This window comes from Lacerta agilis, chromosome 10, assembly GCF_009819535.1.
Source record: "Lacerta agilis isolate rLacAgi1 chromosome 10, rLacAgi1.pri, whole genome shotgun sequence".
Taxonomy (NCBI): domain Eukaryota; kingdom Metazoa; phylum Chordata; class Lepidosauria; order Squamata; family Lacertidae; genus Lacerta; species Lacerta agilis.
In genome coordinates this window covers 62,298,078-62,318,573 of record NC_046321.1, presented here as the reverse complement: position 1 = coordinate 62,318,573, position 20,496 = coordinate 62,298,078, and the positions used below count along the sequence as shown (strand labels likewise).

Genomic DNA, 20,496 nt, shown 5'->3' with positions numbered 1-20,496 from the left:
GCATTAAAAAGCATAAAGTACTACATGTTTATACTGTGTTCCATGTTGTATTATGCCATTCACATTCTATGTACAATAAACTGAATCCTAGTCTATAGAAATAAATACTCATCTTATTGAATTGATTTAAAATAAAGGAATCTGTGGTTTGGCAGCTGCTGAGCTAGAACAACCTGACCAAGCCTGAAGTGCCTACCAAAAGGCTGTTGAACATGAACCAAGGCAGTTGCATGGCAAAGCAAGGCTTAGAGAAATTTGTATTACTGCCAAGTAATCAAAGTACTGAGCTGAATATTATTGGGGAAAGTGGCTTCCTTAAATATGAAGAACTGTTTCAGCTATCTTTTATTATCTCTGAAGTTTTTATCTAAGAAGGTTGTACTGATTACAGAATGGAATTTTAAGATAATGTTTAAGATAGTACATGGGGAATAATGCAAGTAATTTTATTAATTATAATTGGCACTGCACTTGCCAGCATGCTGAGTGTTTTAGAGCAATTTCATTTATTCTGTCAGCACAATACAATTTACTGAATGTTGGGTATGCAGATATCAGTCTGGAAGACAGTTTTGTTAATATTGAAGGGAAAGCCTAAAAAGAATGACAAAAACATAGCCTCTGATGCATTTGATTATGGTTAATATTATTTTGCCAGACCACAGGCAGCATAACTGAAAAGGAGGGCATAACTGGGTACAAAAGTACCATAATTCCACATCCAGCCAGTTAAACAGGCCAGACTTCTGGCACCTCCATAGGCTTCACTATCAAATACAAACAACAGGAAGGAAAATGAAACTAAAGTAACTACTTTGCCTTGAAGGCACTATGTCAAAAATTTAAGTGGTGTTGATAGGGAACACCCCCAAATTTTCACAAGAAATATATCATAATATAAAATAAAATAAGGTTATGTTATGTTTGGGACCTAATGATTCAGCAAAACTGGTTAGAGTCAAAACATCTCTTTATGTGTGTGTGTGTGTTTAAGATTAGACTTTATCTCAAGGAACACACATATTGGTTAATCATGAGTTATTCTTAAGGTGGGGACGCAGCTGTCGGAGACAGCAAGGATACACAAGCTTTGAAAAAACACATTTGACATGTTCTGGAATGTTGAAGGGTATGTACTGTACAGTGGTACCTCGGTTTATAACCATAATCCATTCCGGAGGTGCATTTGTAAACCAAAACAGGTTGTAACCCAAGGCGCACTTTTGCCAATGGGACCTCAAAAAAAAAAAAAATTGTTCGTGATCCCCCCCAAAATGGGTTGCAATCCAAAAAAATGGTGCAAACCAGGACACGCACTTCCTGGTTTGACGTGTTTGTAATCCAAAACGTATGCAAATCAAGACGTATGCAAACCAAAGTACCAGTGTATAGGGCAGGAGCTCTCTGCCAGGGTATAAATTACAGACAATTTGGAACTTTTACATCTGCATTTATTATGAATTATTATTTCTAATACAAATGTTGGTAGCTCCATCCTATTTGGAAATTGTAGCCAGGGAGCCTTTGCAAGCCGATAGAAACATTCTGCAGACACAGGGGAACGTCCAAACAAATACCAGTATGAATTTCCACATATTGAGCAAATTATACAATTCTTGTTCTAGGTTTCCAGCTGACCCTCAGACCCATGAAATAGACACAGCTTTTCTTTGGGGATCTGCATTTATGATTGCCCCAGTTCTTCAAGAGGCAAGTACTGGAAACACAATGGCACTGGGAGGAAGTGGAGATGGGCATGTCATTCATAGTTTTCAAACAGATACAGGATGAACTTCTGTTTGCTCATGGCTTTGCTGCTGGTGCATGATCACAGTCAATTATAGAAAATGATTGAATCTCAGAGATAGTCATTATAAATTGATCCTAGTCAATTTTCAGAAGAGATTGGATCCAAGTAAAAGTGAAGCATTGAATACTAGCTCTCACCCAGCTGCTCCCAAATTTTCCTGCGACTCTTGCCTCCCTTCAGAGATGTGTGTTTGCATTCGTAGTAAATGAAATTGCTAGAAATTAGCAAAAGGAGAAAAGGGATGGGAAAACACTGAGTTGTAAAGCAGATTGAAATATATTGATATTATTTTTTTAAAAAAATAAATCTGTAACACTGCACTGAGAAAAGGTTTTAAACCACCACGAATACTGATTCATGCATCAGTTATTCTATGTATATAAATCTATTACCTTAAGAGTGCTGCAGTGTGTACAGAACACAGTAATGAACTTATTGTACTGGCACAACGAGCCTTGCATTTACTTTCTACCCTTGTACAGCAGGCCAAAAAATTAGATCATAAATCTGCCTTGCTTAAAATGCAGATGCCTAATTGTCAGGGCTGGCAGCCTGGAGGAAAGCCAAGGAGTGGGAAGGTAGCAACAGGCAGTCTTCTGTGCTCAGTCTGATACCTGAATCATTAGCTGCACAAAGCTAGGTGAAACCCTTTTGGTCATTAGTGCCATGTAAACTTATGGTACATGGTAGGGACGCGGGTGGCGCCGTGGGTTAAACCAGAGCCTAGGGCTTGCTGATCAGAAGGTCGGCGGTTCGAATCCCCACTACGGGGTGAGCTCCTGCCGCTCATTCCCAGCTCCTGCCAACCTAGCAGTTCGAAAGCACGTCAAAATGCAAGTAGATAAATAGGTACCCGATCCGGTGGGCAGGCCCAAACAGAGGGGGGGGGTCAGGCCTCCGATTCCATAGGGGGCCTCGGTCAGCATATTCAAAATCGCTCACCATTATTTAAATGTAAATACTTAAAATAATCATTTTCCCTATGTATTTTTTAAAAGCACTATTGTATATCTATATTTTCCATTTTGTCTTTATATGCAGATATGGTTCAAGCCTTGAAATCCCCAGGGTAAAAAAAGGGGGGCACATTATTTACCTGGCCCAGGCCTCTGCCTGGCTCTGCAAGGGCCTGCCAGTGGGAAGGTAAACGGCATTTCTGTGCGCTGCTCTGGTTCGCCAGAAGCGGCTTAGTCATGCTGGCCACATGACCCGGAAACTGTACGCCGGCTCCCTTGGCCAATAAAGCGAGATGAGCGCCGCAACCCTAGAGTTGTCCGGTCAGGGGTCGCTTTACCTTTATCTAACTTATGGTAACTGCAATACTGTGTCCTAGCTATGGTGGTGCCTGTAATGGTGGCACTGAAACACAGACGAGAGCAAGTGAACCACTTCCTCCTCCAGCTTGTGCCTGTCTTACACTAATTAAATCAACCCACAGTTGTGATCATAGTGAAGCCAAAACAAAAAAACCTAAGTTCCAAAGATGGTGGTCATTGCACTTTTGAAATTTGACTGGATAGCATCACAATTTGTTTACCAGTGGTATAGTTGTATCTGTAGAAATATCAAACCAAAACTGAGGATATCAACATTGATATAGCTGAAATGTATAAAGCTGATCTAACTCTTTTATGTTGGTTACAGGGAGCAAGATCAGTAGATGTCTATTTCCCAGAAGCACCCTGGTTTGATTACTATACGGTATGTATTTGTAAAGATTACATTATGTTATATATCATCGAGTGTCTTACACAAAATCTCACTGATCTCCAGTCAGCTGGCATTTTCATTGTTTTTCTTCATGTGCCATTTACTAAACTTACTCATTTCCATTTTCAAAATCATCACAGAGTCCATCTTTTATGCTGAACTAAATCTGAAAATGTTGAAATTTCAAGGAGCCTATGGAATTGCGACTCAGCTGAGCAATGTTTTCTTCCACTTTATGCACTGATTTCCCCCCTTTGCATTTTATATATAAAGGTGTGTCTTTCTATACTCTTGTGTGTAATATACCCCACGCAGCTTTGGCAATAGGCTCAGGACTGAAAATAGAAAGTGCTACTTTAGACAAAACTTTGTTGTTGTTCAGTCGTTCAGTCGTGTCCGACTCTTCGTGACCCCATGGACCAGAGCACGCCAGGCACTCCTGTCTTCCACTGCCTCACATGCTTAAATTCATCATCACAAGCTAGTTGAGACAAAAGCTATCTAGATGGATTTAAGAATTCATTTAAGTCACAGAGGAAAGGTATACCCAAACCTACTAGCTAAATGCACCCTGTAAGTGCCTAGGAATGTTTACCAGATGTTGAGGATAAGAAGCAAGAGATGGACATCTCCATCTTGCTTTGTTTATGAGTTCCTCAAGAAAATCTGGTTGGCCATTGTTGAAGATACAATGCTGGACCAGGTGAACCATTGATCTGATCAAGGATAAGCAGGATGCTGCCTTAGGTTCCTTGGAGGAAAGGAAGGAGATAAATGTAGTAAAACAAAGGAAATAAAATCTTATTTTTCAGACTAGTTACAAATATGTTTATTTGCATATATGAGAAGCTATAGGTCCCAGAAGGTAATTTGCATTTTTGTTTCAGTAAACACTGTAGTATAAAGAATATGCAATTTTGAGTTCAGATTAAAATCCTGTTTACATGCCAATTGTGGAAATGGCTTTATGTATTAATTTTTTTAAAAAAAAAACTATATACCACAATTTCATTTTTAAAAAGCAGTTTACAACAGTTGCAATACAGTAAAAGCCACAAAAATAATAAAAACAGATCACCAGCTAACTATAGCTATTTATATAGCCAGAGATGCTGCTACGATTGCTTTTGAAATAATTTTTCAGCTGTGTCCAATTTTTGGGTAGGGAGATAAAGTGCCAGACTCATCGCACCGTAAGCGTGTCAAAGTTAATGCCCCACTGGAAAAGATTCCACTCTTTATCCGAGGAGGATATATTTTGCCAACGCAAGCACCAGCCGTAAGAACTGCAAAGAGGTAACTAACATAATTACCTTTTTAAAAATAATCAAATTAGAAAATTCGCCTGAACTTGGTACCATGCTGAAATTTGTCTGTGTTGTGCAACAAGTGTCAATTTCTTATAAATTACTACGGTAATGAGCGTAATCTTGCTTTGCACACTTAAAACCTTCCTGCTTTATCTTCAAATGAAGTTAGATTGCTTTTTGCTCCATGACATGGCAGAAATGAAATACGGGGCTGCAAGCATCAATGCATGCATGACATTTGGGAGGTGGGTTTCTGAGTAGCCCATGCCTCAATCCATCTCTATCCAATCTCTATCCCTAGTGCTTATTTCAGGGTTGTTTTTAGCACTGGAGATTCAGCCTTTCCACAACTACCTAACATGTCCAGCTGTGCCTTCTTGGATTTTTGTAGATTGTGGGAGCAAGTTTTGCCTCAATGCTTTAGTTTTTTCGGGGGCGGGGGGTGCACCTATAGCAAACCTGTATGTTCCTGATGAGTACATTAATGTTGCACCACAACCAACTTTGCAAATTTTCTATTAGTGTATGAGTAATAAAAATTTCTATTAGTGTATGGGTAAATAAATGCTAAATCATAGCTGTAGCTATCAATGAATTTAATAGCCTTCTCAGTTATTCAGGTACACCTCCAGGTCACATTTTTGCTATAATGATATGACCAAGGAGGCTGAAAATTTTGGATTTGAACTATAGCCTTTGAATTCAGTCTCATGCTCTGCATATGCTTTGGTCTCCCGTCGCTATCTATGTCAGATGCTCATAGGGCACTTTCTTCTCCATTACTGGATAGCTCCCACTTGCTCACAGGACCATATTACTGGGTCGTGCTTTCTTGTGTTTCATAATTGTTTCGTTGTTGTTGTTAGGTGTTTTGTGTTTTTATACTGTAAGCCGCCCTGTGATCTTTGGATAAAGGGTAGTATATGTTATAAGAGTTTTAAGGTCATATATTTAAAAATTACCGTATAAATTTTCTAAATAATAATAACGCTAATGATAATGAAATGTCTATGGTTTATTATTGTGTTGCATTTTGATGTACCTTGATATATACTAGTTACAGGTAGGTAGCCATGTTGGTCTGCTGTAGTCGAAACAAACAAACAAAATCCTTCCAGTAGCACCTTAGAGACCAACTAAGTTTGTTATTGGTATGAGCTTTCGTGTGCATGCACACGAAAGCTCATAGAATCATAGAGTTGGAAGAGACCACAAGGGTCATCCAGTCCAACCCCCTGCCAAGCAGGAAACACCATCAAAGCATTCCTGACAGATGGCTGTCAAGCCTCCACTTAAAGACCTCCAAAGAAGGAGACTCCACCAAACTTGGCAGCAAATTCCACTGTTCATACCAATAACAAACTTAGCTCATACCAATAACAAACTTAGTTGGTCCCTAAGGTGCTACTGGAAGGATTTTTTTTTTGTCTTGATATATACTGATGTTTTGTACATGATTTGTGCATGGTTTAGTTTTGAATGTGGAATTTTAGGTCTTTTATCAATTCCCTTTAGTTGGGATTGGCAAACTGCTTAGAGATTTCTGATGAAATCTGAAGCCGGATAGGATTTAATCAAATAAATAAAAAGACTGTATCACCCACATTTCATAATTAGTTTTAAATTAATAATCCAACAGCCGACTGAATCCATTTGGACTCATTGTTGCCCTGGATGAACAAGGCCAAGCCGCTGGTTCTCTCTTCTGGGATGATGGCGACTCTGCCGGTGAGTGTTCAGAAACGCTGTAGTACAACTCGTATTGTATCTAAAAAAAATTTTATAAAGCGTAAAAGTGGCAGGGAAGGGTCTGACATACTAACTGTCCCTTTAACTTGTGAGGAGGGGAGGGGGGAGGTTATTATTGAATAGGCAAGCACATGTTGTCTCAACGTGTCCTTTGTTATGTATTACAGTAGTCTAAAAGGAAGCTGTTCCTTTTCCTTGTTAGATGACCTAATACTAACATCAGTCTTGTGATTTGTGTTTTGGCAGACACGGTCGAGAATGGAAATTATTTCTACGCCAGATATACATACAGAGAAGTAAGTAGAAAAAAAGCACTTGGACAAATAAGGTGTGTATGCAGCGGATGTTGGTAGGGATTGAGAAGGGAAGTTCAGGAAGCAAAAGCTAAGTTAGGAGTAGAAATGAGTAAAAATTAGGCTGGGGAAGTGGCAGTCTCTGCTAGGAACAGGTGAAGGATGGAGAAATGGGGAAGGAGGTATAGAGATGGATGGGCATCCTTCTTCTATTTAGGGAAGACGTGTATCAGTTTTAAGACAAAATAAAATAAAAAATTCCTTCCAGTAGCACCTTAGAGACCAACTAACTTTGTTCTTGGTATGAGCTTTCGTGTGCATGCACACTTCTTCAGATACACTGAAACGGAAGTCACCAGACCCTTAAATAGTGAGGGAGTGGGGAGGGGTATTACTCAGAAGGGTGGTGGGAATGGCTGATCAGCCGATAGGTGTGGGGTGAGATGGCTAAAGATAGCTTTGTCATGTATAATGAGATAAGAATCCAATGTCTTTGTTCAGACCAGGTTTCTCCATGGTTTTAAGTTTGGTGATTAGTTGCAATTCAGCCACTTCTCTTTCCAGTCTATTTCTGAAATTCCTTTGTATTAAGACAGCTACAAAAACAATGGGGACCCAGTGAATCCTCTTCCTGATATCGCTGATATCGCTGATATTTTCCTGATATTTTCCTGTTTCTGATATTTTCAGTCTTCAAGGATGCAGATACTATAACCTTCCCCCTCAACCTCACCCTCTGTAGAAGCTGCTCCTCTTCTTTCTAATATCCTAGCAAATGTTTGAACACTGCAGGCATCTTTATCCTCCCTTAATGTCCCTTCCAAGTCAGCTTCATGCTGTTAGTAATATTGGCAAACATGTAACAGGCTGTTGGCTGACCATCTCTTTGTTAGGGAGATTGCTTGTTGATAGCCCGAAATGGTTGGTTTACTCAGTGGGAGGTATTGGTTGAGAGATCACTCTGAAAGGAAAAGCCATTACAGATTGGGGGGGAGAGAATAATGTGGGGTAGCTGATCTGCTGCCGGATAAGAGTTTTACCCCACTTAGCTTCTACCTATATATTTGTAAACCAAGCAGTTCTTACAAACATGGCACAAATCCTCTATGTTCTCTCACCCGAAAGGAAACCAAATCAAGGTAGAGCTGCCCTTGGAAGTTTTCGCTGCGTGTGGGAGACACACAAAATATCAAGCATTAGTGTTGCTGTAAGTCAGCATGCATATCTTTCTATGAAGAAAAAATCAGAATATTAGGGAGGACTGAATTACTTTCTGATTGCTGCAGCAGAGAAAGATTCCTTTCCCTCCAGTCCTCCTCTACAGAGCTGCCTATTGATGATGATATTACTCAGGTCTGCAGTCCCAGAAAGATGCAATTGGCATTCAGTCCCAGAAGTATGCAATTAATAGGAGCCATTTAGAAGAACAAAATGACATTAATATTCCTGTGGTGTTGTTCCCAGACCTCCCGCTTACAGCACTGACAGTGAATTGGAGAAGAGTGATGACTATTTTTTCTGCGTGATTATCTCTGCAGAGACCGGCATCGGATATTTCGTCTTAATACAGCAGATGCTTTCCCAGCATTAAGGCTCTTCCTTTGCTCTTTCTTCAGAGAGCTTTTATCGTGTTGTCTTGCACAAAACTGGCGTAGGCTGAATGGCAAAGGAAGGAAAAGATTAGACTAGGCTTCTGTCTTTGGCGTGGCGCGCAAAATGTGCCAAAGGCAATTGAGAGAGGCGATAGCCACTTTTATATTCTGCAGGAAATCGGTTTGCATTTGATTGCTGGCTCTGTGGCACTTCTATTTCTCATTGCTTAAATTGGATTCTCCTCCAGTACCTGAAATTACAACCTGCATTTAAGCCAACCCTAACCGCCAAGTTAACATTGCAAATGTGAGGTAGTTAAATCAGCATTATAATACTGAAGAGGCATGAAATGCAGTGATATATAAGAGAGCCTTAGAGAAATGTGTGTGTGAGTGAACAGACTGGCAAACAGACACAGAGACACACACTGTTGAACTTTCTTCAGGTGTCACACCTATGAGTCACACCTACCATTCCTAAAAACAACATTAACAAACCTGCAGTAGTGAGAGAGGTGGGAAGCAGGGTCCATTCCATCAGCTCTGCTGAAAGGTGCTCTGGAAGCCTTTCCTGCTGAAGAGTGAAGTACACACACATTCTTTACTACGGTCCAAAGACCCACAAAAACACTCCCGAAAGCAAAATGCAGCAGGAATACAGAGAAAACATTTTATTAAGAAGAGTGAAGTGAGCTTAATAAAACCCCAATATGATAAACAAAGAGTAATGAAAATTTCCAAGAGCAGTGATCATACTCAAAACTGCATTACAAAGTCAACGGGGGTGGGGGGGCTTCAGCCCAAATTCATGAGGTTGGGGAATCTGGAGGAGGGCCCTCAATAACAACCAGAGCAGGCAGGGAGAAATATGTGGCCAAAGATGCTCAGGTCCCAGGCTATTTATATGTAAAATAAGTAAGTAAGTAAGTAAGTAAGTAAATACAGTGGTGCCTCGGGTTACAAACGCTTTGGGTTACAAACACTTCAGGTTACAGACTCCACTAACCCGGAAGTAGTACCTCAGGTTAAGAACTTTACCTCAGGATGAGAACAGAAATTGAGCGGCGGCAGCAGGAGACCCCATTAGCTAAAGTGGTACCTCAGGTTAAGAACGGTTTCAGGTTAAGAACGGACCTCCGGAACGAATTAAGTTCGTAACCAGAGGCACCACTGTAAATCTTCATATGCTCTAAGTTTCTTACAGTCTATTTCGTCTATTTTCCACTAAAACTGTCCTTACACGTCTTAATTTTATTCTGATTGAATAGCTGGCCCTGTTTAAGACTGTTTTAAGTAAGAGACACTTAACATCTATTCATTTCCCATCTTCTTTTTCAAAATAGAAAGGAAACAAGGCAACTATCCATAACTTGAAAACTTATTTATTTATTATTGCATAAACTTTATATGCCGCTTTATTGTAAAAAACCTCAAAACAGTTTACAAAAAGATAAAACAATAAAGGGGAGAGGGGAGAAAATATCACAAGCATGCTTTAAAACATACAAAAGTTAGAATACCGAAACGCATTAAAGTTACCTCAGCTTTCTAAGCATCCGGTTAGGCTTGTGTAAACAAGGTGCCGAAAATAGTACAGTGAAGGTGCCTGCTTGATCTGAATAGGCAGGGAGTTCCCAAGGGCAAGTGCTGTCACGCCAAACAATCAAGTTCCTAGAAATGTGGAACAGGTCTTATGTGGCACCTATACTAGTGCCAATTCTGACTGAAACACATAGTGGGCACATGCAATCATTAAAAAACAAATATATAAAAAATCACGTAATAACAGGTGTAGAGAGGAATGCTGCAGTCAGAGGATTCTAGCGAACCGCTGTTGGAAACTGACAAATCTGTCCAGCAAAGTAATTAATACCTTCTCAGTAGCTGGTTTTGTGGGCCTTTTATTGCTTGAAATGTATTTGGAAGTTGCTCAGTCATTGGCAGCTGTCCCCTTGGGTGTATTTCTTCAGCTTTTAGTGCTAAAGGTTATCTCTCTGAGAGCAGGTGTAATAAAGTACAGCACTCAGAAGTTGTATCCTGTGCCAACACAGGGCTGTGCTGATTGTGTTTTGACGTGGTTTACAATGCACAGTGGTACCTTGGTTCCCAAACTTATTCGGTTCCGGAAGTCTGTTCCAAAACCGAAGCGCACTAAAACCAATATATCTAATCTACCATATATTTTAAATGCTGCTGTATACGTGTATATACGTGTATGGTATTTGATGTGCAAATTTTAATGTATTACTTTTGTATTGTTGATTTAGTGAGCTGGTCTGTGACCGTAAAAAATAAATTCAATTCAATTCAACCAAGGTGTGCTTTCCCATAGAAAATAATGCAAAATGGATTAATCTGTTCCAGACTTTTTTTTAAAAAAAAACCTAAAACAGCCATTTAACATCTAACAAGACCATTGATGCATAAAATGAAAGCAATAATCAGTGTACTGTAATATAAAATAAAATAAAATAAAATAAATAAGACAGTATTGTAGATGATAAAAATTAAAATTATTTGTTTTCCCTTACATACAGTGATAGTCATTGTTTAGATGGGGAGCTTTTATCCATTTCTGCAGTCACACAATCAATCAATCAACCAATCAATCAGTAGCTGAACTACACAGTCACAAAAACAAGTCACAAAAACGAAGTCACAAGCCACAGTCACAAGTCAGTCCCATAAAACAAAGAACAAGTCATAGTCAAAAAAATCGAAAAAGCCACACAAACAAAAACATAATTTACAAACGGAACACACTCAACATGTTCTGCTTCCAAGGCAAAGTTCACAACTGGAACACCTGGATTTGCAGCGTTCTATTTTAAAGTTGTTCATAAACTAACTTGTTCTAAAACCAAGGTACCACTGGATGACTATCACTCTGCCTACAATGCACAGGAGACAGGGGCTGGAATCATGTGCTGTTAAAAGGGTGTCTGAATGGCCTCTCAGGTTTTTTTTTTATTCTTTGAACAATTCGGGGGGGGGGGGGAACCACCATGTTTCTTGCCTTGTTTATCAGAGGTTTCCCAGACCTTATCTTCTTCTTCAGTATCTTTAAAAAGAGGGCATATGGAAACCACGGTAACTACTTTAGGAGAACCCATAGAGAGGCGAATAAGTAAGCCATTAAATTACAGCTGTGGTAGCTAGTGGCTTGTGGAAGACAAAGTCTCTCTTGTGTAAATGTGCTGTGATGTATGTAGCAGCTGGTCCTTTGTGTTCCAATTTAGCTGAATGTTTGTTCATCTGTACCTCTGTCACCAAACTGGAATTCTGACAGCAGCACAAGACAGTTCTGTGTAGGACTTTTTAAAATAAATAAATAAATAAATAGTGATGCCTGCATCGTTTCGCCATTGCACTGTGTGTCTAAATCAGGGGTCAGCAAACTTTTTCAGCAGGGGGCCAGCCCACTGTCCCTCAGATCCTGTGGGGGACCGGACTATATTTTTTTTGGGGGGGGGAGAATGAATGAATTCCTATGCCCCACAAATAACCCAGAGATGCATTTTAAATAAAAGCACACATTCTACTCATGTAAAAACACACTGATTCCTGGACCGTCCGTGGGCCGGATTTAGAAGGCGATTGGGCCGCATCCGGCCCCCGGGCCTTAGTTTGCCTACCCATGGTCTAAATGAATGCCTAAAGTATTCTCCTCCTGAATTATTTTAGGGGCACTTGAAGACAAGTATTGTTAACAACAACTACCGTGGAGTCGATTCTCTGATATACGATACAGTTCAGATCCTTGGTGTGGCCTCAAGACCTAATGCTGTCGTTATGAATGGAAAAGGCATCCGCAGAAGTGACATACATTACCAGGAAAATGGGGTAGGCATTGTGCTTGTGAATTACCGGTACTTAAAACATTTATGGTTGTTACTGTTTCTGTTTTGCTGCAGTTAATCTTTGGACAAAAACTATGTTATTTATCTCGCTGTCCGTAATGTGCTTTATGTAATTAATTAAGTACATTACATTGTCATTACATGACTCCACTCGGTTAAATTGTGTGGGGTTCACTATTGGCAGTAGTACACTGTGTGGTGGTTCACTGCAACATACCAGAAAGGGCAGGGGGTAGCCTGAGCTGAGTGTGGTACAAACGCACAGGCTGGAGCGCCGGATTGGTTCTGGCACAATTTGTTTCACACCAGCAGTGGCGTCTCCTTCCTGCTCCCCATCTATGTCCCAGTATGCTGTAGTTACTCAGGCTGGATCTAGACACGTCAAAGAAGCGTTTCAGTTAAATGCGTTGCAAACTTTGCACGAGAAATCGGGTTGTCAAAAGCGGAACTCCACAGCGCCATCTGGTGTCACAGTGCTAGAATGTATAAACAACGCAAATAAAGTGCTTTTTCTTTGCCGATGTAGCTGAATCCTCAGTCAGACGGAGGTCAGGTGAGCCATCCCATCCCATTTGCTGTTGACTACTAGCAGATGGGTGTCTGCTGGTGTGTGCAAATCCAGATAATGTTGAAGGTTCTCATGTTGAAGGTGGTTTGCTGCTAAAGGGAAAGCCACAAAATTTAAACCATCACTATATGCTTGTGGGACGTGGGTGGCGCCGTGGTCTAAACCACTGAGCTTTGGGCTTGCCAATCGGAAGGTTGGCGGTTCGAATCCCCGCGACAGGGTGAGCTCCCATTGCTCGGTCCCTGCTCCTGCCAACCTAGCAGTTCGAAAGCACGCCAAAGTGCAAGTAGATAAATAGGTACCACTCTGGCGGGAAGGTAAACGGCGTTTCCGTGTGCTGCTCTGGTTCGCCAGAAGCGGCTTAGTCATGCTGGCCACATGACCCAGAAAAAACTGTCTGCGGACAAACGTCGGCCCCCTCGACCAGTAAAGTGAGGTGTGTGCCACAACCCCAGAGTCGTTCGTGACTGGACTTAACTGTCAGGGGTCATTTACCTTTACCTTTTTATACACTTGCTGCCATGACCTATGGACATGAGGAATGGAGTAGGAAATGGAGGGGGGCTTTCTAGGGGAAAGTGCCCCCCCCGTTACCTATTAATCAAGCTCAACAGTTTGGCTGCTCCCCATAGTGTTAATATTTATCCAGCATGGACGTGTGAATAGTTCTTTCTGTTCCATTTGGCAGAATGTGCAGTTAGCATTTCAAAAACAGCCACCGCAGTAAGAATGGAAAACTTTTCTGTGCGCATATGTGGGAAGGCTGCCTGTCTTGTTTCGTGACTGCTATTTACATAAGCTCACAATTACATGTTTTCCAAGCAGCTACAAAATGGCAGCTGTCAGCACATCATTAGGGCATTGTGTCACAACATTGTTAGGGCTACAGTGAATAATAATAATAATAATAATAATAATAATAATAATCCAGGGCTGGGTAAGGGGCTCAGTTATAATTCCTAAAACAGTATGTGATAAAATAAATTCAGCCAGAATTTTGCTTACAGTGGAGAATAAAGTCCCTCACATCTGGGACAGTTTCTAGGCAGGCTTGATCAAAGTTGGTCCCAAATCCAATTCCTCACCCCAGAGTTCTTGAAAACATCCTCTTCCTTCAGAAAAGGGACCTGGTTTTCTGCTGCTTTCTTGGCAGTGATGGAGGTGGGGTGGGAAATTTCTCCAAAATTTCTGAAAGGAGCTGCTGCTTACCTTAAACTGGATCTTGCCAGAAAGTATGGCCGGTGAGAAACTCTGGTAAGAACCTACTTCTTGAAATGCCTTGGTCACAGCATGAAATTGTGTTTTCCCCAAGGCTTTCTAGGTAGCACAGCCGGTGGGAAGTTGTGGAGTGAGCATTGTGCTACTGAGAGTGGTGTAGGGTGCTTATTTTTAAGTTTAAAAAGGATGGTGGGGGAATGGGAAGCCCTTGTCCACCTCAAAATATGAAGTAAGGTAAAGAGCAACTCCTTCCTGAAAATTTCAGAGAAATGCCTCCCCCCCCACCACTGTGATATTTGGGGAGGATTTCATCCCATCACCACCCACCCAACAATTCATCAAAAACTGGAAAAAATGAAATTCTTAGCATAGCTCTTGGCTTGAGCCTAGTGCCTTTCATTTCAGAAATTAATGTCAGACCTGGAGTAGGAAGATTGAATTTCCCCTAATAGAGATTTTTCCACTCCAAATGCCTTGTAGTTGGCTATTTCACTCCAAATATTTTCTGTTATAGGATGCTTTACAATTGCACTGCCCTCAAATGGCCCTTAAAGCCAGTAAAAGTCAGAAATCGCTTCTGAACACACCATCATATTTTTCTGGAAATAAATCACTAAGGACGCAAGCAAAAATAATAATAATAGTTTTTGCTGTGCTCTCTAGCTGGGAAATGGAGTCAGGATAAGAAGCCCCATTGCTTAATGCTGTTTCTGTAACTTACAATACTGAACAAATTGGTTGAACAAAGAACTAGAGAAAGAGGCTTTGCGTGGAAGAAATGGGGAGGCCGACACTTTCTATTTTAAAAATGTCAGACTTTATCATTATAATTACTTTAGAATATTTTTCCCCTGCCTGCATTAAAAATATACTGGAATTAGGAAAGGTGCCTATCAGATTACATATCAAAACCAATACTTTTTGATTGGGGGGGACTGCTCAAGAAAAAACAGGTGGCAGATGATGGGAATGACCTCTGCATGAAATGCTGGAGAACTGTTGCCAGTCAGAGTGGGCAGTATTGGGCTATAAGGACAAATAGTCAACATAGCTTCTTGCATTCCCAAAGCAAAATATTGTTTTGCCAACAGAAAAGAGAAATTATGTATCCTTGGGGAAATAGTTTCTGGAATAAGGTACAGGTAGGTAACCGTGTTGGTCTGCCATAGTCAAAACAAAAAAATAATTAAAAAAATTCCTTCCAGTAGCACCTTAGAGACCAACTAAGTTTGTTCTTGGTATGAGCTTTCGTGTGCATGCACACTTTTTCAGATACACTGAAACAGAAGTCACCAGACCCTTATATATAGTGAGAGAGTGAGGAGGGGTATTACTCAGAAGGGTGGTGGGAATGGGTGATTGGCTGACGGGTGTGGAAAACCTGTTGATGGCTGCAATTAGTCCTAAAGGAAAAAGCAAGGGGTGAGGTGGCTAAAGATAGCTTTGTCATGTATAATGAGATAAGAATCCAATGTCTTTGTTCAGACCAGGTCTCTCCATGGTTTTAAGTTTGGTAATTAGTTGCAATTCAGCAACTTCTCTTTCCAGTCTATTTCTGAAATTCTTCTGTAGTAAGACAGCTACTTTGAGATCTTGTATAGAATGTCCTGGGAGACTGAAGTGTTCTCCTACTGGTTTCTCTGTCTTGTGATTCCTGATATCAGATTTATGTCCATTTATCCTTTGGCGTAGGGTTTGGCCTGTTTCTCCAATATAGAGAGCTGAAGGGCACTGTTGGCATTTGATGGCATACACAATGTTAGAAGATGAGCAGTTAAATAGTCCTGAGATGGTATGTTTGATGTTGTTGGGGCCAGTAATGGTGTTGTCCGGGTGTATGTGGCAGCAAAGTTGGAATAAGGTAGTTGATCGGAATAAGATAAGCCCAGGTAATCAGTATTTGTCCAGAGGATATTGGTTTAGTATGGCTACAACAGGGCCATCCTCTTTTCTTATTAAGATCTCTCATTCTTATAGAAAATAGTGAGACTCTAAGGCAGCGGTGGCGAACCTATGGCAAGCATGCCAGAGGCGGCACTCAGAGCCCTTTCTGTGGCCACACACACTGTCGTCGCAGCACAGAGTTATATGGCGATCCCAGCTCCGGTGCTATCTTGAGCCCAGAACGAGGCTTGGCTACAGAAGCTCTTATGGGACGGCGGACGTCTTCACCCCACGGCTAAAGAGTCGCTCGGAATGGAAAGGGAGCAGGAATGGAAAGGGAGGAGCTGCCATGTCAGTGGCAGCCTGACAAGGAGGGCAAGTTGAGGTTGGAAGCAGCACGTAACGTGAAGGAAGGCGAGAGGGTGCTTGTGGCTCTCTGTATGTGTGTGTGAGAGAGGGAGGGAGGCAGTGTGCGAGCCTGTGTGTGCCAAGTGGATGGATGGTGGAGGGAGCCAGCCCAGCACCAGAGTTCAGAGGTTCCTTTTGTCAAGTGAGGGGGTTCCCTCTGCCATTGCAACCCTCGTTGCCTGCCTGCCTGCCTGCCAGCCAGGCAGAGGGACCCTGGTTGGAGCCCTTTCCTGCATGGCCATAATGCACCCCGTTTTCCTCTGCCTGGTGGAAGGCAGCTGCATGCACTCCACAGTCCACCCACGTTGCTTCCCATCTCTGGCCATGCCACCCAGTTCCCCCACTTTGTGTGCTTCAGCAATGGAATCATATTATAGAGACCCCTCTTAATGAAGGAACACTCTTACCTACACTCTTACTGCTGCACCCAGCAAGAATAATCACTGCTGAACACAGCATGGATTTCCCCCAAAAATATAAAAGAGCTCCTGCTTGGAATATTGGTTTTTAGGGCTGCCATTCAATCCCTTTCCCACTTTTCTGGGAATAAACCCCAGTGTGACATGTAAGATATAGCTGAACAGATTTTCAGAATTCCTCCCTCCCCAAAAGCTCAACAACTATGGCCAACCCTCCCCCAAAAGCTATACAACTCTGGGCAGTCTCCCACAGGGAGTCTTATACATGGGGGTGTCATACACAGAAAAATACAGTAAATTGCAGTGTTGGCACTTTGCAATAAATAAGTGGGTTTTGGGTTGCAGTTTGGGCACTCGGTCTCTAAAAGGTTCGCCACCACGGCTCTAGGGGCCTGAATTCACCAACCTCTCTGTATGATTTGCTGTTCTTAACAGGATAGGCTTGTGCTTTTGCACACATCTCCTTTAAAACCGTAGACAAATCGTTTACAAATGGATATTAGAGAGAACTTTAGTTAGACTGAATCATAAAAAGATGTAGCCTATTTATTTTTCATGTTGAAATCAGTAATGTTGCATTTTAGTTGTTTTGGAAGTGCTGGAGAGTTCTCAACCATTATCTGCAAAAAAAGAGGAGAGGACAGCGTCTGGGTAGTGACCTTTACCATGCCTTAGACTTCAGGTGTCTAGACTAGGTATCTTAGCTTATTTCTGCATGAGAGATATGTTATACCAGTCAAAATATGGTGGTATGATTCCAACAAAATGAAGCACTTAAGTTTCATTGTTTCATAAAGTAATTAAGCATGTGTTTAAACCTTCCCCTATGGGGTCCCCAAACGTTTAGCTTTGGATGGATTGTTCCTGTTCTGGTCATTCCTAACACTAGAGGTGGTTTTCTTTAAACCCATTTAACATTAATTTTGTTTCTTTCTCACTAGAAACTTGTTGTGCACCTTTCTGTACCACTTGGGGAAGAGTTGGACCTCATACTTCAATAGGATGCTGAAGAAATCAAATAATTTGCTTTGTGATTAAATCTGTAATTTGCATGTCTTCATGAATTCTCTTCTGAATTAATAAACACCAGTATCTCACATATTTTTGTGAGTGTCCCTTGTGTCCTCCTTTCTAGCGAATTACAGGGTAGGTTTTTTTGAGAAGCATAAATCAATGTGTCATTTTTTAATGTTAATAAATGTCTGGATTCAAAAGTAAGTGGCCCTCCTGCTGGACTTTTTGAAGTCACTTCCAATTATATGAGTTATATTCAACTAACTATAATGGCCACAACTAATTTAGGTCCTTTGCAGTGTCTACTCTTAAGTAGAAGTTAGTTGAATACAATACCATGAATGTCGCATCTAGGCCATTTTGCTATGACAGCCACATCTACTTTCACCTAGTATCCTAGACTAGATTTCTGTACCCCAAGGAGGATCAAAAAGGTTGATCCTCACCAAAAAGATTGACCTCATCATCATCAGGCAAGATTAGATATACGGTGGTTCAGTTTTTAATGCAATTCATCCCTTGATGCTGCAGTTGTCAAATGCTGATGTCAGGGTGGGTGTCAGGAGCAGGTCAGCAGTAACTCACAAGGTGTCAGTGAAGTTAACTCTTTATTGAAATAAACAAAATGGCTCAGGCCCCATGAGCACAGCAACCCCTCCCAGTAGATCTTGCCCCAATGAGGCAGTTGTGAGGACCAAAGGTCCCCACCTTCCCACAGCTCCTTAAGTATCCTCCTCCCTCGGGTAATTCCCAAGTAACCTGAGACTATGATGCCTTGTCTGTTTTTGCTCCACCCTCTTTATACCTCTTCTGGTTCTGAGAGACCAGCAGGAAATAGAATTGGTTGCAGCAAGAGGGGAAGACAGCCTCGCTTACTCACCAGCCTGACTAATCTCTGCCTCTTGGGCTCCCCTCTTCTCCAGCTTCCGCTTCTGCCTCTGATTCTGGACTGTTCTCTGCCACAGTCTCTTCCTGCTCACTAAGTCCTGTTGCCTCTTCAGCTTTTGGCACTTCCTCCTCCCAGTCTGCTCCCTCTTCTCCTTCTGACCACTCAGTGTTGTCCCACCACCAGTCCCCTAGCTCTGAGCCTTCTTCCCTTGAGTCTTCCCCAGCTGGCTCCTTGCATGATTCCTCTGCATCCAGCCAGTCCATGACAGCTGAGCATCGGTGTGTAAACCAGGCTTAAATGTTTCAAGTCATCTAAAGCAAGCCAACTTTTGAGAAGAGAGTGAAAAATATTGTTCCACAGACCCGGCCAAAACACTTTTTAAAAAGCTGCTTTCATGTATGTCTGGGGGGTCTATCTAGAGAGGGAAATATATTCAGCTACTTAACATGAATGTAAGTGCGATATATTTTAAAATGTTTAATTTATGCTGCAGCTTGAATTATTTACTCGGCTCCCTGATCAGCTGATAAGTTCAAACGCACATACTTTCTTTGCCAAACCTTAACTTGTCTAATGGTTCATGCTTTTTTCATGCAATGCATTACTCTAAAAGCACCGAAAGAAAGCTCCAGAGATAACTGAACAAGGGAAATGCATTGGACCAAATCATGCTCACTTGACACATTGATGCTCTTGGGGGCCAATCCTTACAATATTTTTTGTATGCAGCCACCCAAGTATAAAAAGAATGTACCTCGCATCAGCTGCTAATGGCATATGCAAGTTGAAATCACAGCTTTTTGTAGCAAAGTACACAGGCTCAGCTGCTTGCAAGGATCAGTCTCCTCTTTCTATCACTTTTGACAATAAAAGTGACAGTTTAAATGAAAGTTGACCATTCACAACCGATATGAGATACCCGCCACACATGCTGCATGTTTCAACTAGAGAGAGTCAGCCTTCACAATACGTTAATTTCCTAAATCAGGCAGCACATGAGACACTTTTCAGACTTCACCTTACAGATAGCTTACCGGTACCTTCCATGCAGTAGTCTAGTTGCAAATTCAGATGTTCCGTGTCCCTTCATGATAGCCACAGCCACGCCCCTTCACTCCTTGCTAAGATTATGCGACCTTCTCAGATTATACCATAATCTTATAGTTATAAAGTCATAATAATTAGGGATGCATTGCAACAATCCGTGCTGATCTCCATGCATTACCTTTCAGCTAAATCCATTATTTTTAGTACATATACATGGATAAATGGTGTGTATCTTCTTTCAGAAAGATTTGAACTGTGTTTTCCATGACATTCCAGTTGAATGCAACAGGACACGAACACCTTCTCCAGATTGACCCTAGGAGCTCATCTTCAGTGACTCACTCACCTCCTTTTGTTCTGATTGGCTCCAATCAGCACAAAGGGTGAGAAGACAACTTCCCAGTAGATAAACACTCCCTTTTCATGCTGCTTGGGCAGCTCTAAGACACTAGAGACAGAAACCCTGTTGAGAGAGACCCACCTCTATTCTCAAGGTCTAGAACAGAGGTGAGTAGATGGTCACTTAGAGATCTATTACTGGCAGGGGCGTAGCAAGGGGGGCGGGGGGCGGTCCACCCCGGGTTACAAAATGGAGGGGGTGACAAATGATCAAGGAACAATTTTTTAAGAAAAAAATGTTTTGAATTTTTTTTTGAATTTTTTTTTAATGCCTGCTCCAAAGGTCTTATCTTACTATACTAGGGATTATATAGCTATATATGAAA

General features: G+C 41.4%; 1 protein-coding gene across 1 annotated transcript in view; it reads left to right on the top strand.

The window, feature by feature from the left end:
* LOC117054267 (maltase-glucoamylase, intestinal-like) overlaps positions 1 to 17,924 on the top strand; it is an 80,541-nt gene extending 62,617 nt beyond the window's left edge. Inside the window, exons 17-23 of the mRNA XM_033162937.1 lie at positions 1,626 to 1,710; positions 3,455 to 3,511; positions 4,686 to 4,816; positions 6,470 to 6,558; positions 6,826 to 6,875; positions 12,149 to 12,307; positions 17,763 to 17,924. Coding sequence (XP_033018828.1) covers positions 1,626 to 1,710; positions 3,455 to 3,511; positions 4,686 to 4,816; positions 6,470 to 6,558; positions 6,826 to 6,875; positions 12,149 to 12,307; positions 17,763 to 17,822 — 631 coding nt within the window. The 3' untranslated portion in view covers positions 17,823 to 17,924. The remainder of the gene's footprint in view (positions 1 to 1,625; positions 1,711 to 3,454; positions 3,512 to 4,685; positions 4,817 to 6,469; positions 6,559 to 6,825; positions 6,876 to 12,148; positions 12,308 to 17,762) is intronic.
* The last annotated feature ends 2,572 nt before the right edge of the window (positions 17,925 to 20,496 follow it).